An 18,384-nucleotide genomic window follows, 5' to 3' on the forward strand; every position below is an offset into this window, starting at 1 on the left:
TAAATAACAAAACTTCAAAACACCCTCAACATATAAACTACAATGTCTAATTTAAAAAAAATTTTGGCTAATAACCCTTGTTGAGGACACTGTCCCTTAAAAACGAATAACTCACTTTTACTGTACAGTGTGTTAGTATTGCAATACAGTATAGAAACAAGCATTTTGACTACAACAGAAAACAAGTACTCTTTTAAATGTAATCTCGTTAATCTTATAATCATTTAGGAATAAAAGCATGAAAACAGTCGACTAGGACTAAAAATCAAAGAGTCATAAAACTAAAAGTATTTTTTTTTATGAAAGCTGGGACTCTAAACAAAACGACCACGAAAGCAAATTCAAGTTAAATCCTAGTGTAGACGCCAAGGCCCTGTGGTGAAGGCAACATCCACATTTTTATCCACCTTCTCACCCTCAAGTCCTAGCTGAGCACTTGGCAAACAGTGGCACAAAAGAAAGGGCTCTGACTAGATTTGTGGAGCTGATCACTGGTTCAAGTGAAAAGGATAGAAGGCCATCGAGGTCTTGGACTCACTGGCTTCCAGGATGAACCGGACGCAGTGGATGAGGGAGCAGGCGTGGGTCACCATCTCCGGGGAGGACAGCGTGCTCCAGAGGCCGGGCAGCTGCAGAGCCAGGCAGCAGCAGTCGAGGCCGGCCTGGAGGTCCAGACTCAGCGGGACGCGCTCGTGGATCACACGCCACGACAGCGCCTGAAGGGGAAGGTCTGCGTTAGGGGCTTGGACCCACACTTCCCTCCTGTCGCGGGTCCATCAGGAGGCAGACAGCTCCCGGCTGGCAGGGAACTGGCTGAGACTTGAGAGGCCGGCAGGCCCCGACAACCCTGCCCTCACTGGGGGATGGGATGCCACTGCCAATGCCTTCTGTTTGATCCTGACCACCCACTCCCCAAAGTGCCCAGGGCCCCACGCCAGAATACCCACCTCAATCTGGCCGCCCTTGCCCCTCAGCGCCTGCACCCCCCTGACCTGGCCTCTGTTGTGGTCACGGAGGCTGAATCTGAACCTGGGTTCTGCAGCCAGCCAGCTGGAGGTTCAAATGCCAGGGCAGCTACGTCTTAGCTAGGGGAACCCAGGCCAAGTCACAGAACTGTGCAGGCCCCGGCCTTCCTCATCTGCAGCGTGGGAACAATGGCCCATCGCTCGGATGTAGTGAGACCTGAGTAAGGTGACGCACAGGAAGCACCTCGTCCTGCATGCAGAAATGCCAAGTTCAAGCTGCCCATTACCTCGAGGGTCGTGACCACAAACTTCACAATGTCCCTCTCCTTCTCAGGAGGAAGGCGCAGGTGGCCGGGCAGCTTGGAGAACACCAGCAGGTACTGGGCCAGGGCCCGGGCCAGCGTGGTCAGCGTGCAGTACCACGCAGCGTCGCCTGGAACGGAGACCTCTGTGAGTAGAAGGGACTCGAGTGGAGGCTCGTGGCCTCTGGAAGGAGGCCAGGCCCCTTCCTGAGTCTGACGGGAGCCAGGGCACTGCGCCTTGGAAGCACATGTGTGCACTCACCGACCTGTGCGTGCCCTGCAGGCTCGGAGCCTGGGCTGTGTTTGGCGGCACAGACACCGGAGGCATGCAGAGCTAGAGACCCCAGGGCCATTTCTCAGTGATCTCAGTAAACGTTCTCCATCAACCAGAGCAACAGCATTTGTCGTATGCTTGCTCAGTGCAAAGCGCGGTACTGGCTCTGAGGCATTTTTAAAAAATAGGAGATGTTTTTGTTTTAATTACCGAACAGATCGCTCAACTTGCTCCAGTAGGTGGCGGGCTCCGCAGGCAGGAAGGGCTGGAGCACTTGATGGACAGGAGGCAGCTGCTGGACCACACTGGTCACACGGTCTAGAGTCGCCACACGAGCTGCTTCGAAGAGGGGACTCTTCTGGCCTCCGGAAATTTCCCGCAGGCCCAGGCCCAGGCATGGGGCCAACAGGCTCACGTTGAACTCCTGCGGCATCAACACGCACGAGCTTTCAACGAGGCGAGAAAAACGCAGCAGGAGGAAGGGCAATGCGAACACTTCTAACAACACGAATCTTTACGCCGTAAAAAACAATGAAGAGTGTACTGCTTCCGCCAGAAAGAAACGACTTTGTTCCACGCACACTTAGTGAAGCAGATTTCTGGTTCCTTTTGCGTGTTTTAATTTAAAAGAAATATTTTAACTTTTTTATGTCTTCGGATTTGCTTGGAATAAAAAGTTTAGGATGGCAAAATTTTGATAAAAATACAAAACTGAGCTGATGTGCCATCCCAGAAATCAGGGAAATACCTGACGTTCCCAAAGCTTAAGAAAGATAAGCCAGGTTCAAAGCAGCTTAAATAAATCCAAGCACCATGTAAATGCCGTGATTTGGGGTGGAAAAATAGCATTTCATACGACATACCAATTTGTATTGTATTTGGCTAACTTTTTAAACCAAGGATTTTTCTGGCTAATTTTCAGGTAGAAAGCCAATCTTCATTTAGTTAATATTTAGAAAAGTATATGTCATCCTCGATGATCAAAACTGAACCTTTCTGTTACAGCCAAAACCTTTAAATGTCATTAGAAGTCTAATTACTGAATTTGGAAAATTCAATAAATTGGTCATTAAACAAACCAGCTTTCAATAATGGATCTTAAGATGATTTTAGCAAACTGATTTTGGACCAATCCTCCTGCTTTTCTCGACGGAGCTCTTACTTTAAACGGACGGAGAACCAGTGCTTGGGAACACACCGCTGGGTGGCCTTCCCCGAGACTCTCTCCACCCACACCGGGCCCAGCCTTTGCTGCCCACCACGCAGCCACCGTGCCAAGCCTCCAGCGCCCTGTGGCTTTTTCTTTCCCATTTGGTACACATCAAGGTGGCACTAAAACACCTAAAAGTTTAAGTTGGCTGCTCATCCCAGTGGGTCTAAGAAGGAACCCGTTAAGGCTGTGGCTGGACAATACAGAAAAGGTGGGGCTCCATTTCTCACAGGACTTGCCCAAGAGCTACGGACTGGACCACAGAAGCTTCGCATGGGTGCGACATGCCTGCATGACATCAGGAGTGGGGATGGGGGACCTCATGACGCCTAGTGAGGAAGTGGGAGACCCCGCCACAGGTAGTGGGGGCGAGAGGCCTCAATATATAAAGTGAGGGGCGTGGCCCTCACAACAGCTAGGCCAGGGCTCACTAAAGTTCAATTTCCAGAATGCCACGGAAGAGTATTAAATCTCATGCTCTGGCACATTCCGGTACCTCTCCTCAGGCCCATGGGAATGAGCAATTAGAACCGTAACTAAGGAATTGATTTTTTTCACATGCATGAAAAGCTGAATAAACACAATTTGCCTCCTGGACTATAGTGTGACTGAACTACGCCCTGTGCTGCCTGGACTGGAGTCTCTGCCACTAAGACAGCCAGGTGAGTGGCACACACCCTACGTAGGTTGCATAATGACAAAAGAAATCAGATGTGCTTAGACAACGAGTGAAAGGTAGGGACCCCCAGCGCCCCGCACCCCCACCATACCGGGTTCATCATGAATGCACCCATGTCCTCCGGGGGCAGCCGATTCACCAGCTCCGCCCCCTCCAGCAGCGCAGAGTCTGACCTGGTCCAGCACTGGGATCTGACGAGGCGGACGTACCAGTCCTGGAAGGAGAGAAAGGGAGATGATGGTGTGCACTGCGGCGGGCTTTCGAGGGCCTGTGAGCCCACTGGGAGTGTGATGTGTCCTTGTCCACTACCCGGCAACCTACGGTACCAGACCAAGGACTGGTGGCCTCCCCGGCTCTGAGTACAGTCTGGCAGAACTGGACTCTGGCCAGCCGTGCAGACTGCTCATCACACCACAGGAACTGCTATGAAGGCTCTCCGAACTTGCTGGGGCTGTCGGGACACCTGCTCCTTCCCCCCTTCACCTGTTGAGTGTCCCACCATCCTTCAAGCTCGGTTACAGCACAAAGGCTGGCGGGCCCCCCTCTCTGTGCCCTCATCCTGTCTGTCCCTCGTTTGGCACAGCACCCATCATCTCCTATTGGGGTGGCTGCTCTGCCCCTCGCTCTCCAGGGCCAACAATGAACTTACACTACTCTATGCCTGGACTTGGCTTTTGAAATCCAAGTTCATGTTTAAACTGAACTCTCTCCAGGGAAGTAGAGTACCAAGGGCCCAAATGGCCCCCAGCTCTGAGGTGTGAGAGGTGAGTCCTTGCAGGGGCTGCGGGGGGTCAGTTCAGTTCAGGAGCTCAGCACACGTAAGGAGGGGAGACAGGCCAAGTAGGCACGGACCTGAAGGCCACGGCCACCCAAACACTGACTCCCTGCCGGCTGCCCTGACGCCCCCGCCCCACCAGGAGAGTCCCAAGTTAGTATTATTTCTCACCATGTGCCCCCTGCTAATCTCCTGGGCTGGGCCTCAGGCCTCCTGTCAGTGATGTGACTCTGCCCATCACCAGCAGGGAAAAGAGCAGGCCAGGAACCCTTGGAGCCGTGCCAAGCATGACGACGTTCTGCCACCTGAGCCACCCTGCTGCACTCTCTGGATCTGCTGCAGGCAGACTGAGGTGCTCACTGCCCCGCCGGGCCCATGCATCATACACGGACATGCTAGACACTTACTTTGTCTGGACTCACTGTCTCCAGGGCCAAGGAGCCGTCCCCATCCAGTGGGTGGGACGTGACCGGAGGAGAAGGGCCAGGAGACCCTGGTGAAGTGGCAAGACGAAGCCTGTCCAGCAGGGAATAGAGCCTTTGGTGTCTGGAATCCAATCACACATGGACAATTAGAGCCCAGCCTTACAGGAGGAAGAGCGAGCGGCTTCTTACAGCGAGGGGGGCCGTGACTGGCGCTGTCTTCGGAGCTCCCCCTCACTGACAAGCAGACAGGCCACAGAGCGGTCCAGGCCTCAGCTTACCTCTAATAACCACAGTTCATGCCCCTAAAGACTTTTCAGAAATTCCATTTACACTCAAACACTATAAGAGGCAATACACGGAGCAGCAGCCAATAAAAGCATCCTTTGGAAATGCAAAATAGATCATCTATTCTAAGATTCAAGTGCAAAAAAATCTCCCAGTTAATTCCCTAACAAGACAGAACTTATACCAACTTACGGCATAAGTCATTTCATAAAAGAATCTCTGCATCGATACAAGATGTTTATAACCTTCTGCATCTGGGCTGAATACTAAGTCCAGGGTCAAGCAATAATAAGAGTGTGACCTCCCACCATGTGCTATGAGAGTGACAGCCCCATAATGCAAATGACAACGTGACTCGGCCAGGCTAAGAAATCACCCCAACGGGGCCTGCCCTCCGAACAGCACCCTCCCAATTAAAGCTGAAGCTGCAGCTTATAATTCTATTTTCCCTCGCACGTTCCGCCACCGTCCCCCGTCCACTCCTGGGGAGGAAAAAGGGTAAAAGCCTCTCGATTTACTTGGCAGTCATGGAAACATACTCATGTAACAGATGTCATGATTTCTGATAAAGGTCTCTGAAGACTTTGCAAATAAAATTAGGCGATAAATAGCTATAAAGAAACGAAACTTAACACGACGCGGACCTAACTCTTACGCGTCAAGAATCAGTAATGTTTTTCAGATTTACCAACTCTTACTTAGCAGTTAGATTATACGCTTCGATCCTGCTGAGATAAAGCTGATACCTCATGTTCCCGTTCTTCCCAGGACGGTGAACAGAGGCACAGTGAGCCCATGCTGCCTCTCACGGCCAGCAGGAGTGCGGGCACAGCTCCACCTAGTGCAACACAGGTGACTCTGCCAGCCGGTGGTGACTTTTTATAAAATGAGATGCAATTTTTTTTAATGTAGGAAGGCATTCTGGAAGGCCCTCTGCAGTAAACCCATCTCTAACGCACATCGACCTCTCGTCCTGTGAGCTTATTCCCTTATGAATCTAAGTCTTCACCTCCTAAAGCAAGGAAGGCGGGTTCCGGCATTACCTCTGGGCCAGGCCGCTGCTCTGAAGGTACTCCTGGATTCTGTTGAGTTCTTCCACGGGCAACTGGGCCATGCTGCTCTAAAGTAAACAAGAGCACACCAGGGCATTGGTAACGCATGAAATAACCCCGCGCTCATTCACAAAGGATAAACGGACGTGTATGGCCTATAGTGGCAAAGGCAGACCGAACAAGAGAACAAGTCCTCATACTGGACACACGAGCGATGACCCATTTTTACACGCTGGACGTGTTTCTCTTAGTGCCCATACGGAGACTATGCCGTGGAGGAAAAACACAGCCAACTGTTTGGCTTGCTTTGCTAAGTTTTCAATAAAAATCAGTTATCAGTGTTTTTTTCAGTACCTGTAAATTTGCAGCCAAAAGCATTTCTACCCGGCGACAAGCAAGGGTGTCAACCATGCGAGCCAGCACGCGGAACGGAGTACGCAAAAGCTTGTCCACGTACAGCGTTAGCACGGCGCCCGACTGGCTGAGGTGGATCCCTTCCAGGCACTGAAGCGTTTTCTTCAGGGTGGTGGGCTGGCGTCGACAGAAGGAAACAGTATTTGCCAACTGGAAACCAGCAGTTAAAAACCTCAGGACTCTACTTCTTGGCAGAGCAAGCTGACTGCCAGCCGCTGGCAGCGGGACACTTACGGATGACAGGTCTTCGCAGCGGGACTGGATCGCCTGGATGAAGAGGCCGCTGGCGGCGGAGTTGCGGTGGACGGCGCTGATGAAGTCCTGCACGGGAGGCTCGTGGGACAGGCCGACCAGGTCCTGAATGTGGTTCACGACGAGCCACGTCAGGTGCTCCGAGTCGTGCAGGTTCTGACACTGAGGGAAAAAGACGATCAGACTCATTTCCAGGTGGACCACGGGAGAACAGACAGGAACGCTACAGAAACGGCCAGAGCGGCAGGAAGGAGAAAACAGCTTCCCAGTGCCGTCCGCACTGACCATAGCTGGTGTCCGACCTCCAGAAATCACGCGGCAGGAAGCCACTCTGAGGAGGCTGTGTCGCCTCCAGCCACACACTGTGGCCGTGGTGCTCCAAGTATGACCCACGGGGGAAGTGGGAGCCAGCAGTCCAGCTCCAAGGGACACCAGCCAATGGCCTGGTGAGAAGGTCCCGGGCTGCAGGGGAGTCATCAGGCGCCTGCCACAGCCAGCACGACCGAAGGGCAGCAGGAGCAGTGAGCGCCGCCCCTACAGCTGAGCGGCTTGGAGCCGTGACGCTCCGCCCACGGCCGCCCCTGCTCCTCTCACCGAGGGGTGTTCTCCAGATACTCCTCCTCCAGTTGTGACAGGTCATTGGAAAAAAATTATAACTGTCACAGTTTTGATGGAATTCCTGATTCCAAAATATGAATAAATCTCACTTAGCGACTGGAAATTTTACTTAAGGTTTATAAGGAAATAAATATCTATTTTAAAACATGTGTTTCGCCTCTCCATCTTAATTCATAACCCTAGGCTGAAATTGTAAAACGTGATCAATTCCTCATCATCTAGTTAACAATTAGTATTTTCCAATGTTGGATTACTTGACAATATTAACTTATAAAATTAACATTTTTCTTACATTTCTGTGAAATATAGCATTATATAATTATAACTAGAACAAGATAGGAAAACTATTTCAACATCAAGAATGTAATGCAAAAAATGTGTATTAATAAACTATCAAAACAAAAAGCTACAGGAACTGGTCCGGCGGAGAAGCCTGCACCCCTTTCCGGCCCGGAATGCACACCGGTGTTCTGCCACAGGGAGCAGCGCGCGTGCGCCGCCGCGTTTTACCAGAGAAACATACTTTTTTAAATATCGGTATGGAAAAAGTACTAGATCCCAGTAAAAATGTGACAACAAGAACTCTTTGAGCAATATAATTCCAGGAAATTTCATTTTCTTCTGTTTACTAACTTGATTTTTATAAATTTTCTATGTTAAACATGTGATGCTAGTTTTATGGTGAAAAGCGTGATAAGTTTTTGTTTTTTTTAAAAAGAATGGCATTCAAATAGTTATCTACTTTGAAGCACAGTAAGGAACATCTAACGCCTTGACCACGGATTAAAAATGTTTCAATCAGAACTCCACTTCAGCAATACTCGCAGCCGAATTTTATTGTCGTTGTAATTCCTTTGCTTCCTTCAGTACCACAAAACTGTCCAGCACTATGAACAACAGCACAGAGCGGTCACTCCACGTATGCTGAATGAATGACCGCTGAAAGACAGACAGCCTTTCACAAACAAAATCCCGCGACCAAACGGCTGTCTGCCTTCTTGTTTCCCGTCAGAGCAGGACGAAACATTAATCTTGCATTTCATTCTGATGGAGTGGTGGGCCGTGGCAGTCTGGCTTGAGACAGCCTGCAGAGCACCGTGCACGTGGGGTGCTCCCCCCCAACCCCCGCCATAGCTTGCATTTTGCACTTACGACGTAATCGCAGAAGAGGATGAGGGCGCCCCTCCGAACGATCTCTCTGTTGCACACTCCAGGTCTGGGCGCTGGGGCGGAGTCCTCCTCCTCTCCAGACGCAGCGGGGCTCAGCGACTTCCTGCTGGACAGGCTGCGTCTTCTAGAAGGACCAAAAGACGCACCGACATTGATTCTGGGGCAGCGGACAGCTAGCTTATTTCCACGGGACTGAAGGTGGTTATGTTTAGGTCCGGTTCTAGCAGTTACTTTAAATATTGCCACATCAGAATGTGCTTGTGTGACGTATACTCTCAGTTACTGACTTCTGAACTCTGATAAAGCACGTATGGAAATCTGAAGAAAACAGAAGACTTCACAGGCAGGGAACGAAAATTCTTGGCTCAAAGGCAAAACACATGTGAAGCCGTGCGACCCATTTCAGGGCTGTCACTGGCTGTCATAACGCAGCAGCTGCTTCTGGAACTCCGACTTTAGTCTGCACGAAAGCGGTCAACCGCCAGAAGACCTTCACACGCTCCTACTTTACTATTCGATCACCAATGAAACGCTTCAACTCTAGACGTGCCCACAGCGTATACGCTGTTATGGAAACTGCTTAAAAGCATTTCTACAAAATTAACCCCCCGCTATGAAGCAAGTTACTTCATTTCTTCTCACTTTGTCTTTTTCTTTCTAAGTTGATGGAAATTACAAACTTTGAGACTGTTGATTCCAGCTCCAACCCTTAAAACACTGTCTCTGCCACACTCGCACGCTGCCCGACTTCTGGGTCTGACACAGGACGACACCGTCCCCCCAGTGAACCTGTGCATCTCTGTGAAGGCTGAGGGAGACAGAGGTCACATCAGGACAAGAATATCTGGATATGTGTCAACGTTTCCCAAAATGCCTCAGGGTTTGGAACTGGTATACAAAATTCTACAGATTCCTAAGTTTTAAAAACTACCACTCGTCTGTTCCTCACCAGCTGAATGGACACGCACACAACGACACACACTCGGCAGCCACGAGGAACTGCTGACACGCGCAGCACCATGGCATTCTCAACGGGCTCAGCATCAGGACAGACGCGGGTCAGTGTTACCAGGCATGCTTGGGAGAGGGGGTGACTGCCAAGGGACACGGAGACATTCTCTGAGGTGACGGCACTGTTCCGAATCCCGGTTCCAGTGGCGACGCTTACTGACTACATTTGGTACAAGGGTGCATGACTGAACTGCAAACTATGTTTCAGTTAAAACCTGGCAGAAAACCTTCCCTTCACTCCTCAGCCAGCCTTCCCGCCAGCCCCAACGTGCCTCGCTTCCAAGCTGCAGTCTGGTGTCTGCGACAGGACAGGCACGGAGAACAGCCTCCGGAAGAGAAGGGCAGAGCTTCCGGCTCAAATGTCAGCGTCGGACACTGAGGTCTGGTGTCAACCCAGATTCAGACCCCACTGGGAACAAAGCAAGCCCCCAAGGCTTCAGACAAATGCTTCCAGATACCAATGAAGAACAAACGTCCTAAACTCGAAATGACTGCACCTGCAGGCCTCAGAATGGATGATGGGAGTGACCGCCACACCACACCCCATCGTGCCATGGCACGTGTAGGACCCTAATAGGCCACCAAGATGGGACAGATTAAAAACAAATTATAAGGCTCTGATGACACAGTTCTGAAAGCGAGACGGAGACGGGAGTGGACGCCGCCGTGGTGGCCCTGGACCCTGCGGAGCAGTACTCCCCAAACTGTGGCCGAGAGTGGGGTACAGACCTCCCGTAAGGATGGAACAGACCGAGGCCCGGTGAGCCCACATGTGGAAACGACAGCAGTGTTCATGCCTCCTGCTCCCGGAGACCCGCTTCCACTGCCTTCTAGAAACTCAGGCGCTCGCTCTCCGCAGCACGCAGCCGGGGAACCGCGCCGAGCACGGGCTCTGGGGCCGGGGCACTCTGCACGCATGGGGGGTTTTCCCTAACAGGGGACGTGACGCACTGGAGTGCTAAGATACTCATCCATACGCTATTCCCTTAATTTTCTCTTTGTATTACCATTAAGGCATTCTATTTTTATGAAATTTAAGTACAGATAATAGAATCCATGAATTTTATCTCAGGACAATAGAAGGGAACAACACGAAATGTTATAAAAAGGGAAACTGAGTCAGGTACGGTCAAGAAAAACCACCAGAGTAAACCACAGGCATTTATGAAAACCTGTAGTTTGCCCTCAGAGAGCTGAATGGAGCCCCTGCCGAGTCCCAGACCACGCTCACTTTTGGTTCATTTCTTTTGAACACTGACCGTCTAGTTAAGCACTTCCCAGACCCCGCGGTCTCTGATATGACACCGGGTAAGCCAAGGCACACAGGTCGGGGAAGCAGGGCGGTCCGGGTGGGGAAGCTCCCACGGTGATGGAGAACACTGAGGGGGTCGGCTCCGACCAACACGAGAGAAGGCAGGCGCCTGTGGGAGGACGGGGCCAGGTGTGGCGCGACGGGCCGGAAGGCCAGGGGCTCCTCTATGCGCCCAGCCCGCCCTGGCATGGGGGACGCGCCACGGACCACGTGCCCTGGCGCAGAGGAGGCACATGCGGCCCCTGACACTAGTCAGCTCTTAGGGCTATTTAGGTTTTTCAAGCATGTAAGCCCAATGACTAGATCAGTTTAAGAAGTTCAGTGAAATGTTTGCACACCTCTGCAGTTTCTGCGTCTTACTAGCTATCAAGGGGTAAAGTCCATCTGTCCCGTCCACTAAACACCGAGTCGCCTTCCAAGCTAGGACACTGCAAGAGCCCGACAGAAGCACAGACAGCAAACCAACCTGTCCCGCAGGGCCCGGCCAGCGTGCTCGGGCAGAGGGACAAGAGGGACGCGGACTGGAGGAGGGGAAGGGAGAGTCTCTACCCACAGATGACGGTCCCACGTCCGCGGGGAGCCCTGAGGAGCCCGCGGGAAGGCTGAGACAGCTAGAGCGCTTAGCGAGGTCTCAGGATGAGGTCCGTCCACAAACGCCACTGCATTTCCACAGACCGCCAACACGCTATGGGAAAATGAGGTATTTTTAAAAGTACCATTTAAAACTGCATTCCTAAACATGAAACGCTCAGAGACAAATTTATAAAATATGCATAATACTTGAACACTAAGAAAGTACAAGACATTGTCACGGCAAATTAAAGAAGACCTAAACAAGTAGAGACAGCCCACGCTCAAAGACCAGAAGACCTGGTGTCGTTGAGATGGCAATTGTCCCAAATTCACCTACGGGACCGCTGAGATTCCAATCTAAACCCCTGCAGGCTTTTTCCCATTAGACGTTTTAGAACCTGATTCTAAAATACAGACATAGAAATATAAAGAACCTAAAAGAACCCAGACTATTTTTGAAAATAAAGAACAAAGCCTTTAGGCGGCCTGGGCTTCGCTCCGCAGCGGAAGTAGTTAGCAGTGACGGTGCCATGTGACAACGTGCAGACCCAGGGAAATGACAGAGTCCGGAAAAGGGCCGCACACACGTACCGACTGATTTTTGAGAAAAAGTGCCCACGTAACTGAACAAAGAACAGTCTTTCCAACAAATAATACTGAGAGAAAGGTCCACACAGGGGAAAAATGGCTCTTTATCCTTACATGTGCCATTCACAAATTCAACTTGAAATGGCAAAAAGTAAAGGTATGAAAGTTCTAGAAAAAGCCATGGGAGAAAATTCCCATGATCTGAGGGTCGGCAAGGCCATGACTTTTCCTTTGATATCCCCTACATTTAGCACAGAGCGAGGTCTAATAACCCTGCGGACGTGGGACCGTCTGGGTGTGAGGGTCCCACAGCCTCACGCAGCTTAGTCTCCCCCACAGAGCATAAAGGAGCTGATCCCCCACCCCGCGGCCCTGCAACCTCTCATTTCCAGAGCTCTCTCTCCTCGCCATGGGCCTGTGAGCCTTCCAGAACCACTGCAGAGGCCTCCGCAGCGGAGAGGTGGGTGTCTAAGCTTTTATGTCCACACGCATACAAATGTCTGAACAAGAGTGCTAGAAACTGAGGCTTAAAACTTTTTGCAAAAGGAGGGCCACCCACAACCAGAAACTTAAGAAGTCTTCTAAATGACAAAAAACGAGGTATCTTCAAGCAGTTGTGAAACGCTGCTATGTAATTCGTCCATTGTCCAAGAATAACCAGAACCATATTTAACTTACAAAGGAGTTAAGACATTGCAACATGTCTCGCTCTGGACCAATTTAAGGACAAGAACCTAGCAGGAAGGACACAGGATGACAAGAATGACCCACGAGATGGAGCAGTATCAAAGATCGTGTCAAACGAATCACATTTAAAAAGCAGCGCTGATTCTCAAGGCCTTCAGTCGGACCACACTCTAGTCCTACAACAGTGTCCGTGAGGGAAAGGTTCAGAGGCGGCGGGGTCTCCGCAAGGCGAGCGCCCTGCCCAGGGGCACGAGGACGTACTTGGGTGTCTGCTGCACCTCGGCCCACCAGCGGTAGTCGGTGTGGCTGACGAGCAGCAGGATCTGGCACCAGAGCAGCACGAGGGCCGGGTGTGTGGGGATCATGGAGCGCACGCACGCGTTCAAGCTCTCCAGGCTGTAGAAACTGCCATCGGCGCCGTCAGCGGTGAGGAGTCTAGAGGCGGCCGCTGTGATTCTCCGGAACATTCCTAGAAAAAAACCCAAAGCAAAACGATTAAGGGGAAGTCTCTGCTGCTCACCGCGGTCTGGCGCAGGAGCTGCGAGAGATGCTGCCTGAACGACGCGCATGGCTCCTGCCCGCGCTCACACGCTGCGGACCGGAAGGCCCTCGCCGCACCACACGCCCGCCACAGCCGACCGCCACGCGGCTCGCTGGGAATGGAGAGGCAGCGACGACCGAGGGCACGTGGGCCCTAACGAGTGCCCACGCTGGTGCCCAGAGGCCCCCACGCCCACCTCAAGGTGTCCTGGGGCGGGGTAGCCACGCGGTCAGCAGCAGGCCCAGTGGGACTCAGCCCGCGGGCCTGTCCACGGCGTCCCTGTCGGGGTCTGGAACAGCCCCCTCTGGGGCTGAAGGGTTTCGGCTGGGCGCTCCCTTGGGCAGACACAGCATCGGCTAGACAGGCCACTCCCGTCACCCTGCCCTGGCTTCGCACCCAGCCCTCAACCCAGGGACGCACAGACCCACAGGCTGCACAGCACAGCAGGTGGTGGGAGCTGGCCAAGGGCTCTTGTCCCCACGTCTTGGGTCTCCTGGCATCACTGCTGGGGAATCAAAATCTTATTTCTGATTTAAATTTCAAGACATCCCAACATGAAAGAGTTTTAAAACCGGCAAAAACAGACTCTAGACTTTTTCCTTACTACGTCATGACTGGCCACACCTGTGACCTGTGACGAGGGCCCTAACAAAAGCACGACGGATCAGGAAGAAAGCAGTGAGCAGTTTCCCAATGTCCATCGTCTCCAGCCCGTTTCCAGGTTTCTGGCCAGTTGCTTCATGGCTGGCGTCACTGACTTCCGGCCCCACCCTGGCCTGGTCCTTCTCTGTGCCCTCTGCCACCACGAGGGCTCCTTGTGAGTCCACTAGTTGGCCCAGGGGTGAGGAGGACACTGAAGCCAGGCCAGGAGCACAGGGAGTGACAGCCCATGAACGTGGGTTTTATTGAACAAGGACCAGGAAACCATGGTCAGAACCCAGGGGTTCCGTGTCTTTGTCGGGGGAAGACGTGTCAGGAGGACACCAACCCCGAGGCGGCAAGAGGAAGGACTGAACGCACACCAGAGGGGAGGCTCCATTTCCTCTCTGCAGAGCCTGGGGTGGGCTCCTGGGGGAAGCGGACTTGGAGGTGCTGTGGGGCATACGAGGACTGGCAAAGGCTCTAGGGAGCACCACCCTCAGCCCACCCCGGGCCCCCTCGGCAAACGGCCCACTCTGCAGCGACTGCTAATCCTGCCGTGACACCTGCCTCGTCCCCCTCTGACCTCGGTCACCCTGGGAGCTCCCAGTTTTCATCCCTGTAGCTTCATCAGAGCTGGCAACCTGCCCACCAAAATCTGTGCACCCCTCCGCCCCCCAGTATAGAGCTGCTGCTGGGAAGCAGGGACCCACTGGGGGACCAGGTCGCAGCCCCTGGAAGGGAGTGGGGCTGCAGCAAGTCGTCACGAGAGAATCGCTAACAAAAAAAAGCAGGTCACCTTCAGTCCAAGGACGTGAAGCCTCGTCTACCTTCCAGCTCCCCTCCCTGACTGGAGAGGCAAGAGGTGCTGGCAGCCAGGACGCAGCACCCATGGAGAAGCCTGGGCCCAGACCCCGCAGAGACAACAAACAAACCTTGATGTGTGAGCCACTGACTGCTGTGACCTGTCACGGTGGCCACCATGACTGGAACTAACACAGGCAGAGTGAATACCTGACGGATCAGAAGATACCTCTGTGGGCCCCTCCCAGGCTCGCAAACAGTGGTAATTGACTGAGACAGAAAGGCAGGCCCACAGCACCGAGTGTCTAATGGCAGCCCGGTGACCTGGGAGAAGAGCGAGGGGCCAGGGCCGAGGGGCGGTGGCAAGGAACAGAGAGCACGCTGCGGCAGGAAGACAGACATAAGGCTGTGCATGAAGAAGCCTGGCCCCGCCCTGCTCTGGCGCTAAGAGGCAGCGCTGAGAGGAACGGTGAAGCAGGGCTTGGAGGAGAGCGCCCTCTGCAGGCCGGCCGGCCGGAGAGGGCGGGGCTCAGGCTCAGGGTCAGCAGGCCTGGGTTCTGGACAACGCTGCCATCCTAAGGTGCACGCCTTCCCACTCTCTGCGTCTGCTACCTATGCGATGATCCGGCTCTAAGTGCACTGCCCACGGCGCCCAGGCCGACCAGAAGTGCTCTGCACAGGCCGGCCACCCTTCCCATCGTCAACCCAAGATGCAACACTGCAGTATTAGCGAGAACGTCGGCAAGAAAAAGCCTTGGGTTTTCATTCTTGGTTTCCACCATATGACCTTTCAGCACCTCGGCTCCCTCATCAGTAAAAAGGGAGAAATACTCTGGGGTCCTTCTCAGACGGCTCGGGGATAATACATGTGAAAGGCACCCCATGCCCACGTGAGAACGCCACGGTTCCTGGCACTATAACCACGAGCGGCCCTGACCTTTGCACACGCCTGACTCTGAATCGAGGTCAATTTTTACTATAGAAAGAGCCATTTTCTCTTCCTCCCAGTGTTCCTACTTTGGCCCACGCACCAGGTGGGAACACGGCCCTCTCTGAAAGTACCAGGCAGGAGCCTTCCAGCCTGGCCTAGAAAGGAGTGAGCGTGCAGCACCTGCACCCCAGCTGCTCCCGCCCCCGGGAGGGTCAGGAATGGCTGTCACCCACTGTTGCCCTCGACCAGTGAGTGTCTGGATGGCGGTGGGGAAGGGCTCACGATGTGAACTCAAGAATCACAGTGAGCAGTGACGAAGCCTTATCCTGGCCACAGGCCTAGAGCTTCAACCCAGCCACGCTGGCAAAGCAACGGACACGCGCAGCCCTGTGTCGCAGGCCCCACCGCTGGCTCTAACTGGGTGGACTCGGAGGAGAGGACGGGCACTGGGTACCCAGGTTTGGTAAGCTGGAGGCCAGGTGTCTTCCTCGGCCATTCTGTTTACGTTGGATTGAACTGAAACAGGCAACTTTGGGATTCGCATCCCCTCCCCTAACAAGACGGTAGCAGAAAGCTTGAGGTCAAGACCATTATTCAGACCAGTTCTCATTTTGAGAAAGAATATCTGAAATGGACAAATTCAGTTTCAATTTTCAGTGGAGTGAAATTCATCATCTCTGTTTAAGCAATGCAAAAACAACAATTACCAACTTTATACTCAACTGTACCTTATTTACATAGAAATACAACACGATTTATTTCTAATGTCAAAACCAAAGTAATTCTGCCCCCTGGTGTCTTTAAAAGAAATGTAGTCAAAATAAACGAGGAGACAGAATTAGGTTAACACCACGCCTCACTTCGACACAATGGACCAACTGAACAATGTCCAAAGACACTCGCAGCAAAGCCCATGGCCCCCAAGGCCCAGCCCCAGGCTCTCAGCAAACCTGTCCTAACATGGCAACCACCAGCTACGAGTGGCTGCTCAAATTTAATGAAATTAAATCAAAATAAAAGTAGCCTCTCAATCACACAGGCCACGTTTCAAGTGCCCAGCAGCCACGTGAGGCCAGAGGCAGCCAAAGCAGTCCAGACACAGAGCCCGCCACACTGTGATGCTGGACAGCGCCTAGCGGACTCTAAAAATACCGCCCCTGGTTTCGCAGAAACGAGAGGGGAGTGAGTGAGGGCGATGGGTTAGTGAACAGCTGGAAAGGCACAGAGAGACACCTGTGGCTCACCCAAAGAAGGCAGGAAACATTCCCTAGAGTGAACGGGTGTCCGTCTTGGGCCAGATGGCCAAGTATTTAAATGACCGACACACTACAAAGGGCCTGTCACGCTTACGACATCAGCATTGTCACCTTCTCCTCTTCAAACGCACTGCAGGGGAGGGGGGTCAGGGAGGTATCGCTCAAACGATCTTCAAAAAAACAGTGCGCGTTCAACATCAGTAACCCACGGGGCTTGAAACCAAAGTCCGTTACCAAAATTAGACTCCAGCCCTGCCCATACCAGGGCGCGGGCAGGCAAACGAAGCAGCCACGAAGACGCCTCTTTCTCCGGCCCCTGGGCCCAGAGCCCGGGTACTCCAGACTCCCCAGCGCCCAGCACTGGGGATGACACTTTTCCCCGAGGCTGGCTGTGCAGGCCTAGGTCTGCGGTCACCTCCGGAAAGCCTGCCCCCACCTACCCACCCATCTGGTCTGCCACTACACTATCTGTTTCCTTCACGGGAAAGAGCAAGACGTGTGACTAGACGTCCCTGAACTGTCCTTCCCGCCAGGGCTGTATGCGGCACGAAGGCAAGAACCGCGGCGGCTCCGCTGACCACCCACGCAGGGCCCAACGCGGCGGTGGCCGACGCGGCACGTCGTCAAACGGCTGAAGGCTGAAAACAGTCACTACCTCTTGCGCTAAGGTCACGTACTCTGTGTGTGTGTTTTAACTTGTATTCAAGTAGGACCTATGTATGATTTCAAAATCCAACAACACAGAGGCTTCCGGTTTTAAAAGTGCCATCTTAAGGCGACGACCACTTTGTGTGTCTCGTTCTGGTGAGTTCCCCAAACTTCCGCTCGATGCGCTTCTACCGCGTGCAGTGGTTTTGAATGCTCCCCTCCCCCCCCACCCAGAGGAGCGCTGCCCCATCTCTCCCTTGGCCTGGGCTGGCCAGAGCACGCAGGGGCCCACGTGTCACTTGTAGGACTCGCGCAGGGAGTGGGACCACGGGTGGCTGGAGGCCATCCTTTCTGCCAAGGGGAAGAGGCCACCAGGGAACGAGTGACCAGAAACAAGAGCTGCGATGTGGAAACACGATGCCGCGCACCGGGGTGGCCCCAGGGCGGCCGCCGACACACTGACCCATCCTGACTGAGGGCACACGCACTCAGGCTACCCGCTTCCAATGCAAGCGACACACTCAGTTCTGTGCGGTTACCTCCTAGAATATTTTTTGTCAACATAAATTCTGTCGCATAACCTTGACAATGGAGGTGAGAACATTCATGCCCCTGCCTCTTCTTCTACCTTGTGTCTCCCAAACTAAGTTGGACAGTTTTCCTTTTACATTTGTCAGAAGTGAAAACATTTTCATTCTGTTCTGAAGTCATAATCAAGTAAATGTCCTCAATGTTTTATTCATACGGTGACTGCAAAAATGAAAAATCAAATCACATTTACGACATGACGGTGTGACCACAGTTCCCAGTAAAGCCTAGAAGGTGACGCCTCCTTCCACGGGCCCTGGGCCACTCCAGAGAGACTCCATAGTCACGGGTCCCACCAGGGCAACTGCTGAAAGCCACACCGCGTTCTACTTTGTGTTCTCTCTGGACGGCGCCTTCTCGGCTCCGTCTCTGCTGGAGGCTGGAG

At 52.9% G+C, this 18,384-nt stretch overlaps 1 protein-coding gene across 2 annotated transcripts in view; it reads right to left on the minus strand.

Annotated features, from left to right (window-relative positions):
• HTT (huntingtin) overlaps positions 1-18,384 on the minus strand; it is a 103,217-nt gene that overhangs the window by 23,228 nt on the left and 61,605 nt on the right. For both annotated transcript variants that reach the window (XR_003048463.1, XM_025051720.1), the window contains 10 exons: positions 12,854-13,061; positions 8,404-8,545; positions 6,616-6,795; positions 6,322-6,498; positions 5,959-6,035; positions 4,613-4,751; positions 3,522-3,644; positions 1,752-1,965; positions 1,253-1,398; positions 539-716 (listed from right to left, as the gene is read on the minus strand). Coding sequence is in view for 1 of the 2 variants with exons in the window: in XM_025051720.1 (XP_024907488.1) it covers positions 539-716; positions 1,253-1,398; positions 1,752-1,965; positions 3,522-3,644; positions 4,613-4,751; positions 5,959-6,035; positions 6,322-6,498; positions 6,616-6,795; positions 8,404-8,545; positions 12,854-13,061 (1,584 nt within the window). In the remaining variant the exon portion in view is untranslated. The remainder of the gene's footprint in view (positions 1-538; positions 717-1,252; positions 1,399-1,751; positions 1,966-3,521; positions 3,645-4,612; positions 4,752-5,958; positions 6,036-6,321; positions 6,499-6,615; positions 6,796-8,403; positions 8,546-12,853; positions 13,062-18,384) is intronic.

This window comes from Pteropus alecto, unplaced genomic scaffold (assembly GCF_000325575.1).
Source record: "Pteropus alecto unplaced genomic scaffold, ASM32557v1 scaffold5, whole genome shotgun sequence".
NCBI classification, from domain to species: domain Eukaryota; kingdom Metazoa; phylum Chordata; class Mammalia; order Chiroptera; family Pteropodidae; genus Pteropus; species Pteropus alecto.